The 10,240-nt window shown below is 36.0% G+C and overlaps 1 protein-coding gene across 1 annotated transcript; it reads left to right on the top strand.

Annotated features, from left to right (window-relative positions):
* The first annotated feature begins 610 nt into the window (after positions 1-610).
* Positions 611-10,126, top strand: LOC306850108 (putative pre-mRNA-splicing factor ATP-dependent RNA helicase DHX32). Its single transcript, XM_079385552.1, has 12 exons — positions 611-684; positions 764-1,037; positions 1,370-1,563; positions 2,034-2,412; positions 2,984-3,214; positions 3,338-3,431; positions 4,922-5,071; positions 6,489-6,680; positions 6,917-7,057; positions 7,237-7,427; positions 7,779-7,969; positions 8,913-10,126. Exons 2-12 carry the CDS (start codon positions 789-791, stop codon positions 9,091-9,093), a joined length of 2,193 nt encoding a protein of 730 aa, XP_079241678.1. The 5' UTR covers positions 611-684; positions 764-788; the 3' UTR covers positions 9,094-10,126.
* Positions 10,127-10,240: the final 114 nt, after the last annotated feature.

Below are 10,240 nucleotides of genomic sequence, written 5' to 3'. Positions count from 1 at the left end.
ATTTATTAGTTTAAATGACGTCAGTTCACGAAATAACTTAATTTATAAGTTATTAATAACTTATAAATTTAATAACTTAAATTAATTAATACAAATTTAAATCATGTCATCAATTTTAAATCAAGTCATCTTGAGGCCCCCTAGTGGGCCCTGGCCGCCCTATGGTTGAGAACCCTTGAATGTAGATTATTAATAAAGTCTGTTCTTTCTTTCTTTCATTTTTTATTTTTGTAATTTATGTGTCCACATTCAGTTTGTTGCAGTTATGATTAAAAATGAACCTGTAGAACGAACCTAACACGCTTGAATTTACAACAAGCAATTCTATAAATTAACTTACAGCCCTTGGTTAAAACATGTGCATGTTTTAATAATTTATTAAAATCAACTCAGTTTCATGTCTTGATAAAACTGTCGATTCAATCAATTTTTTTGTTAACATTTCTGCTATTAAACTAACTTTTTAACCATTTGGTAAATCCTTAATACACTTCAAAAGCTATTACTAGAAGTTGATGATTCGAGAGCAACCCGATTCAGTGCAATTTCGGTTCTCGGTTCATTAAAAAGATCCGATTCAAAAGAATGATTCGTTCACGAACCGGACATCACTAAGCGGGACAACTGATGACACAAAGAGTCTGCGTCTGCTGAGCGCGGGTTCATAAAACTCATCTGGAGGAGGTAACCTGTTTAAGACCATATATATGTCACATAATTAATAGAGCGTGATTCGGTCGATTTATTCAGTTTGATTTATTAGTGCAACTGAAGAGAGAAGGGCAACGATGGAGATGGAGCTATCAACAGATGTGGAGAAACTATCTGAAACCAGCGAAACTCAAGATATTGATACGGATGATCTGCTGGAGTTAAATCAGTTCGACGGGCTCCCTTTTTCTTCAAGATATTACACACTATTAAGAGAAAGACAAGGTCTGCCGGTGTGGGGAGCGAAATGCGAGTTTATGGACAGTTTGATGAGCAGCCAGATTGTGATAGTTACTGGCACAGCTAAAACTGGACAAAGCACTCAGGTGAGTTTATATGTTATAGCCTAGTGTGTTTATTCATTTTATATCCGTTTACATAAGTAGGCTATATTAATATTTTATTTGGTATTTTAAACCTCATTCCATGTTCAGGATGAATTAGGGCTGAATTTTGAACTGAACTTCAGTTACTTTTAGAGTGAATTTATTTAATCATTAATCTAAAAAAAATTATGCAAAGGATCACATAGTATTGGGCAGATGCAACCTGTTCATAGTTCATTTATCACTGAAAGTAGCAAAACTATCTTATTTGTGGGTATTTTATTTCTGAATAGCCTTACAGCATGTGGTTTTCTGTGCTAATCTTCATTTAGATCCCTCAGTGGTGTGCAGAGTTTTGCCTGTCTGCGCAGTATCAGAACGGCATGGTAGTGTGCACTCAGATTCATCAACAGAGCACGGTGGAACTGGCCCTCCGTGTGGCTGATGAGATGGACGTCAACATCGGCAATGAGGTTGGATACAGTTTCCCACTTCAGACCTGCTGCTCCCCTGACACTGTACTGAGGTGTGTATATGATCCCTAGGCATGTAAAGTCAGCACAACATTATTTGGTCATTTTCCCTGGACTTTTTTTTCCATTCAGTTCTGCAATCTGCCCCTCCCCCCTTCATTACCACCACACGTGCATCTCCTTTTCAGGGGCGCCTGTCCATCTAAACAATATAAAAGCTAACAAAGGGCTGAGGGGGCTCGGTCTGAGGGTCTCCACGGCAGCTGCCGTGTTTCCTTACTGCCCATATGCTTCATCAGAGCTTTCAGAGCAGCCATAAGTCAGTCTGGCGAACAAAAGAGCCAAAACAGTGATTAGAACATCTGAGAGGCCCTGATTTAATGAAAACACTGATAATTCCCAAAGTAAATTATCATTCAATCATGTCTGCTTGTCTTCGCTTAGCTCGTTATTTTTGTTTGTATTAAATCGATGCTGATTTGCACTCTTGAAGAGGCCTGCAGTGACATCTGTTGCTTTGCAGATACTGCACAGATGATGTGTTGCTCCGGGAAATGATGTCGGACCCCCTTTTGGAGCAGTGTGGCGTGGTGGTCATTGATCAGGCCCAGGAACGCACCGTCAGCACAGACCTGCTCCTCGGGCTGCTCAAAGACGTGCTCCTCACGCGGCCAGAGCTCAGGCTGGTCATCCTCACCGCCCCTCACTCCGCTGAGAAACTGCTACGTCACTATGGAAGCATTCCTCAGATCCGGCTGGATGGGCCGCAGCCATGCGAGGTGGTGTACGGTAGTGGGAGAGGAGGTGTGAAGGATTACCTCTGCTCTGCTCTTAGACTGGCTCTGGAGATACATCAAAATCAAAAGCATGGAGACATTGTGACATTTCTGGCAACTGAGCAAGTAAGAGACATTAATAGGTGAACTAGTGCTAAACTTTTGTTGACATTTTTTAAATATTTATTATTTACAAATCATTTTATTAATTAACAAATAAATGTCATTCTTTACCTATAATATAATATAATATAATATAATAAATACTTTACATATATATAATATTCTATGTATTAAATAGATACTGATTTGCATTTAAATGTATTATTATGTAATATATATATATATATATATATATATATATATATATACAATAATATAATTGTTTCATTTTTTATTGTGTGTATTTGTATATATGTATATATCCTTTAAAATGTATAACGATTTCATTTCTATATTTAATAATTTAATAATTATTCACTGAATTGATTAATTTATATAAAAAGTAATTTATAATTATTTATAAATTGATCATTTCCTGTTAGCCCAGGCAATGGGCAGATCATTATTGTAATGGATCCTTAGTTTTATGTCACATAAATGCCAACCTGCCTTTCTTCAGGGAATCTTGCATAGAACAGAAGATGGTCCCATTTCCATGGTAACAGAAACTTCTCTTTCTCTTCTTTTTTTCAAGGAGATTGAATGTGCCCATGCCATTTTGCGGAGAGAGGGTGCCAATCTTGCATTGTCTCATGGTGAGCTGGTGCCTGTGTCTCTGTGCCCTGTGCAAGGAGACAGTTCCTCAGTGCTCTCTGAGGAGAGCAAGAGTAGGAGAGTCTTCCTCACCTGCAGCCCCAGTGAAGATTTGTTCTGGGCCGTTCACAGCATTCGCTTTGTGATTGATGCTGGAGTGCAAAAAAGATATGTATGTAGTGATTTTGTTTTTATTTTGAAGTTTATAGATACTGGTCCTTATTGTGAACTCTGTGTTTTATACTGTAAACATTTTGATTGGTGGACATGAAACACTGATTTTTTATTGTGACAGGTGTACAATCCTAGAATCAGAGCCAATTCCATTGTTATTCGACCAATCAGCAAGAGCCAAGCTGAAAGCCGCAAACAACTCGCAGGCCCAACAGGTGAGCACTTTGTGCTTTTTAAAAAAAAAAAATCTAAAATTGTACACACATTAACATTCGAAGATTTGGGTTGAGATTTTTTTTCTTGAAAGAAATTAACACTTTTATTCAGATAGAACACATTAAATTGATCTAAATTGACAGCAAAGACTATTACAAAAAAAAAACATCTATTTAAAATAAATGCTGTTCTTTCAAAGAAAAACAATTATTATTAAGAATAATTGAATATTAAGCAACACAACTGTTTTCTATATTGATAATAATTAGAAATGTTTCCTGAGCAGCAAATCAGCATATTGGAATGATTTCTGAAGGATCATGTGACACTGAAGAATTGAGAAATTATACTGTATTAAAATAGAAAACCGTTCTTTTAAATGTTAATAACATTTCACAATAATTTTACAGAATTTTGACCAAACAAATGCAGTCTTGGTGAACATAAACAAAATTTTTAAAAAGTCTTACCAACCCCAAACTATTGAATGGTATGTTTACTTAAAATAAAGGTTTCTTATAATTGTTGGCATGCACTAGATCAGGGGTTTTCAACCTTTTAGGACATGCGCCCCCCTAAATTTGTCTAATTTCACTCGCCAAACAGTTGCTGGTCCTCAGTGACTTCCATGGGATTTTTCTTTCCTACTATCAAAGTCAATGTGGACCAGCAACTGTTTGGTTACCCTCATTCTTCAAAATATCTTATTTTGGGTTCAGCACAAGAAATTAATAGAGGTTTGGGACAACGTGAGTGAGTAAATAATGACAGAAATAAAAATTTAGGGTGAATTATCCCTTTAATGACAGTCGACAGCATGTTTAGTGTCCTGTCTCTTCAAGAGCTGCACGCATCTAATATACAGGCACGCATCTGTTTCTCTCTTAACTATTTACTTTCATTTTAGAGATAACCAACTGAGTCTGTATGTAAACCTTGTGTTTTGACAGTATTAGCGCAAAAGATAAGTTAGTTGAGTAATCTGGCGCTGTTAGACAGGCTTTTTAGTGCGCGCGAATTAAACATTTAACCAGCAAGGCTTGTGTGCAAATAATGTACTTTTGCAATCGCGAATAAGTGCAGTGTCCTGTCAGAGTAACTCTACTGCGGTATGTGGTGTTGTACAGTACATAGAGACGGAGGCACCAGAACTGTATTTGACAGAATGTGTGCTGCAGCACGATACTACGATATTTCTTCAAAAGCAGATCGTGGAGACATTTTTATCGTCCACGATCAAAAATCGTCATATCGCACACCCCTATTTTACACCATTCGCACTGTCGCCGAACAGCGGGAGTCAGATTGCCCCCTAGCGGATGGCTGAAGAATTGAAAGCTCGTATTCATAAATCTTCAAGGCAATGTCTCTGAATTAATTGATGCTCGCGCCCCCCTTGACAGGTGCTGGCGCCCCCCTGGGGGGGCGCGCCCCACAGGTTGAAAACCCCTGCACTAGATCATATGCCTGACATGTTTTATTTCGGCAGGCAAGTGTTTCTGTTTGTATCAAGAGGACACATCACTTCCTGCTGAGAGTGTCCCTCATATTCTTGAGTCTGACATCACTTCCACTGTGCTCTTCCTGAAGCGCATGGAAATTGCTGGCCTGAGCCACTGCGACTTCATTGACAGACCAGGTGAGATACAATTCTCATACGATTTATCAATTCTCTTAAAACACAGCACTATATTAAGGCACGTATACAGTTGCTATGTGGTTACTTCCAAATCAAAAGAATCCACAAGTAAGTCTGTAGATATGGTTTGGGATTCGCCTTCAAATGTAAATGTAGGTGCTTTTTTGCACCACTCATAAAATATTGTGTATTCTATGTAGCTACATTGATTTTAAACGGTGAATGTATGTATATTTTTCACATATTGAAGATTATCACATTAAATTATTCATAGAATCTCTCACACAAATCTGAGCAGTTCATCTAAACACAAACAAGTTGTTCACTATCCGCTGTTTATAATAGCCAAGCAAAGCTGGGATCAGCCATGTTCTCTTGGCTCACAGTAAGGGTGCAGATGGGCCTGTCCTGCTCACTGCTGGTATTAAGAGGTGGTGAGCCGTGTGTTAGCTGAGCCGACAGCACTCTGACTGGGTTCATTGTTCCAGAGATAACCTGCTTCCATAACACGCACCAGTCAGATGAGCAGCATCATTAGTGGAGCTACGACAGCAGCATCTCTGTGAAAACAACATGGTGGGATGAACTAGATGAACTTGTTTATCTCATAATGCAAATATGTGAGACGCTTTTGTTATGCTGCAATTTAGTGAAAGTTTGTTGTCTGTTTACTGTCTGCACTGTCACACCAACAGGTATTTCTATAGGAAAAATGCATTGCAGATAACAGATGATACTCAGTTGACTTATTCTAACAGTAATACTAGTTGTTTTTTTACAATCACCTATAGATTTAGCGACTCATAATGTTTTGTTCTTATTTTATTGAACTAGACTACTATTAAAAAAAAAAAAAAAAAAAAAATCACACAATTAATTTTTAATGATGTTGATTAACTTAATTTATTTAGGTCAGTTGAGTATTGTTTTAGTATCGTTTATATACTTTTATAGTATTTATTAAAACTTTGAATAAACATTTATTTTATGTATTTTCAGGTTTCATTTAAATTTTTAAGTTTTAGTTTGGTATGTGCTTTTGTAACTTTATTTTTTTTTATATTTCTTTTTATCTTTATTTTATTTTTATTTCCGTTTTAGTATGGTATTTCAACTCAAAATTATTTTATTACAGTTAGTTGTCAAGGCAGATGACATTAATTTTAATAGGTTTTAGTTTTAATTAACAATAGCAAAACTGGGTCCGTTTTTTTTTATTAGCCGATCACAAAATTATATATATATATATATATATATATATATATATATATATATATATATATATATATATATACACACACATTTTTATTATTATTGTATTAAATTATATTATTTTTCTAGAATAGATTAATAGCAAACTTGGAAAACTGTTATTCATATTTAAAATGTATTAAAGATTTTTTCACTATTATGATAGATCCAGAAGGCCTGATGCAAGCTTTAGAGGAACTTGACTATCTTGCTGCTTTGGATGATGATGGAAATCTGTCCGAGATTGGAATTATCATGTCAGAGTTTCCTTTGGAGCCACAGATGGCTAAGACTTTGCTTGCGTCTTGCGAATTTGACTGTGTGAGAGAAGTGCTGACCATCGCTGCCATGCTAACAGGTAATCCTGTCTCAGTACAATCCACTCAACAGCTGTACCACCATGTGTCTGTGTTTCCATTATGTCTGTGTTCAATTCAGTTATATTAGGAACTCATGTCAACTCGCAGTTGTTGTACCTTCAATTTAAGCATACATTTAAATATAAATTAAAATAAAACACCAAATTATCATTATTAAAAATATATTTACAAATAGATTTATGATTGATGAGACTTTTTTCTCTTTTTTATTTAGCTCCGAGCAGTTTCCTTACACCCCCAGTGGAAATGAGACAGAAGGCCCTACAGTGTCATCAGAGGTTCGAGCATGCAGAGGGAGACCACTTCACCCTTATTAACATCTTTAATGCTTACAAATATGCTACGGAAGGGCCATGTGAGTGATTTTTGTACATTAAAGCAATTAATTGAAGCCCCCTAAATCTATAATCCACGTGCATATCAATTAACAGCCATTATTGTGAATTAAACAAGACAGTAAACAGTAGCTGACTAACCAAATCTATCTATTATAATATATAAAGTGTTGAATTCGCATTCACATGTGTATTTCAGACTCTAATGTGGAACGATGGTGTGAAGACCATTTCCTCAGTCTGTCTGCTCTTCAGACAGCCGATGCGATATGCTCTGAGCTAACAGAAATCCTGAAACGGCTAGAGCTGCCAGTGTCTTTACCTGCCTTTGGCTCTAAAAGCAACAGCTTGAACATCAAACGTGCCCTACTAGCTGGCTTCTTCATGCAGGTATGGATATACAGAAATCATATACAAAATAAAACTTTAGAAAATTGTAATATATTGTTGTGCTTTGTACTAGAGCAACTCTCTAATGTTCAAAGGTCAGAGTCTGTCTGCAACTGAACTAGAAAGAGGATTAATCTCTTTCCAAAGTGCACTGTGTTAATGCACAACAGTGGAAATGGGTGCACTAATTCTCTTTCAGATTATTGCATTGGTGCAGTAATGTCTGTGATGAAGGCAGATTAGTAAACGGCAAAGTGGTTTACAAATTTAGTGTGTTCAGTGTGTCTCAAACCCTGCCTGTGTGCTGTTCTAATGCATTTTCCATTGTTTAATCTCTGTGGGGTTTTCCAGGTGGCGAGGGACATTGACGGGTCAGGGAATTACTTCATGCTGACCCATAAACATGTGGCTCAGATCCACCCGCTGTCTGGCTACGGAACTGAGATGCACAAGAAGAACCTGCCGGAATGGGTTCTGTATCATGAGCACACGCTGTCAGAGAACAACTGTATCAGAACCGTCTCTCAGATCTCAGCACATGAGTATGTACTGGATCATCTGCTTTGTCTAGAACTACACTACAGAATTAATACTCGCAATGAAAACATCTCCAGCTGTATTTGCTTCAGAAAGTGACATTATTCTGCTCTGTTCATTCCGCTTGAATAATTCCCAAAGACAAAAGCTCCATACTGACTGACCAGATACAGTACTTAGCAGGAGTTTATCTGCTTGTCATAGAGCAAATGTATCTCGTGATAAAACAACTATTTTATGAGGTGCCGATTTCATATGAATTTGTTCAATTTGATTTGTATGAAAGCATACGATTTTTAGAATAGAAATAAGAAGGTCCACCCTGAAACCTTGCCATCAGTGGGGATTAAGCAGATTGAACAAAAATGTATGAATGAGAACATATGAACAGTTATGAATTTCCATGAGAGACAAGAGAACTTTAGAAGTATTAATGATGTCACATTGCTAGAGGTTTTAAATGCATTGTTTAGAATTACAAATTTATTATCGTTTGAAAGTATATAATTGAAATGAAAAATAAAGATTTTGTCTGTGAAATAAAATGTTTTAAAAAAACATAAATATCTTAAAATAATATAATCAGCAAAACAATTAAGAAATGAAACAGAACAAAAAAATAAAAATATAAAGTGCATAAAACATGCACTTATTATTATACTTTGTTTATATAAAATATTAATGATAATTTCTAAATGTATCTATTTTTATATATATCTTCCTTCTCTCCTTTCCTCTTTTATCACCTATCAATTAGTTTTATCTATTGTAATTTTAAACGATCAGGCAATAATGTCTTTTATAATTAAATTATTTTTTCATTTAAAATTTCCTTCTGAAGCTTTAATTTAAGGCTAGCAAGCCGTTTACTCTTTATTTCAACCATTTAAACAATTTGTACTTCTGTGCTTTGTAATCATGGTTTCTTTTGCTGTTTGCTTCTGACAGGTTCATTCAGATGGCACCGCAGTACTTCTTCTACAACCTGCCACCTAGCGAGAGTAAAGACCTACTGCAACACATTATCGATCACGGTTCAGCTGCCCCATCGAAAGGCAAAAGAAAACCCCAGACCCCCAGCAGCCCTGCCAGTGAAGAGCAGAGCCATGAGCGCTGTACCATACAATAACTGAGGACAAAGAATGCCTCGCCACGTTCTTACCATGACAACAAACAGGATGCTTACACTGCTGTTCTGTTACACAGTAACCATGGAATTTCTGAGGCACAACGAGGAATCCAAATTAGTTTGACTGATTAATCAATAATGATGAAAAGAAAAGATAATCTGTTGCTTAAATTCAAAGTGCAGGGGGAAAACATTTAGTGTGCCCCCTTTTTCACAATGCCTGGGACACTTCTAAGTAATTACAGTTTGTCTTCTTTCTGCTGAATTAATAGCAATTTAAATCACCTACTGCTGTGCAGTAGTTAATGAATAAACTGTCTTTGACTTTATGGTGTCTAAAAAGTGCTTTTTAAACTGTAGCTACTAGTTAGCATTTTGAATAATATATAAAAATAGATTGTAATTTAGCCATGTGCATCATAGTATCACTGGACATTAATTTCCTTTTTGCATTCATTGTGCTTCCCATTGGCAAGTGAATAGTGTTTTATTATTATTATTGTATATGTATTTATTTGCAAGGTATTTGTTCAGCTAATGTAATTTTTTTTATTAATATTATTAATCTCAAATCCACTGTGATAGTTTACATAAAATAAGTAGTTTAAAAGTGTATTTGGCCTTTTTTTTTTGGAAGTGGTAGTTCTTTTTTTGCCAAGTAACCCCCACCCCCACCCCCTTCAAACTTCTTATACTAAATAAAGTCCAGAAATGTTCTGAAATTCTGGAGAACTTCGTTCATCATATCTATTATCTATTGTTACATAGTGTACACTTGCCAAATATCACTGCAGCTTTAGATTCTGGTAATATTCGTTCATGTTTCACATCACATTGAACACTGAAGACGTAAATCAAGGGTGTCATTTTAAAACATAAGCAGAAAATGGTGACTGTTTTTATTTAGACGCTTCCTGTGGTGGATGCGTTAGTCACACGTTTTTTTTTGTTTTTTATGATGATGTTGAATATTGATGCATTGTATAGATTTACATTTGATTCAATAAAAGCCACAGGCTTGTATTACTGTTTTAATTGATTGATTTATTTAATGTTTTAGAGTGTTGTGGGGAACAGAAATGCTTGCAATGCATCGTCACGCATCTGTTCCAATTACAGATCCAGTTCACTCATATTATTATGGACG

This window comes from Barbus barbus (assembly GCF_936440315.1).
Source record: "Barbus barbus genome assembly, chromosome: 30".
Lineage (NCBI taxonomy): Eukaryota > Metazoa > Chordata > Actinopteri > Cypriniformes > Cyprinidae > Barbus > Barbus barbus.
The sequence above is the reverse complement of the archived record's forward strand: the minus strand, read 5'-3'. Positions and strand labels throughout refer to the sequence as shown.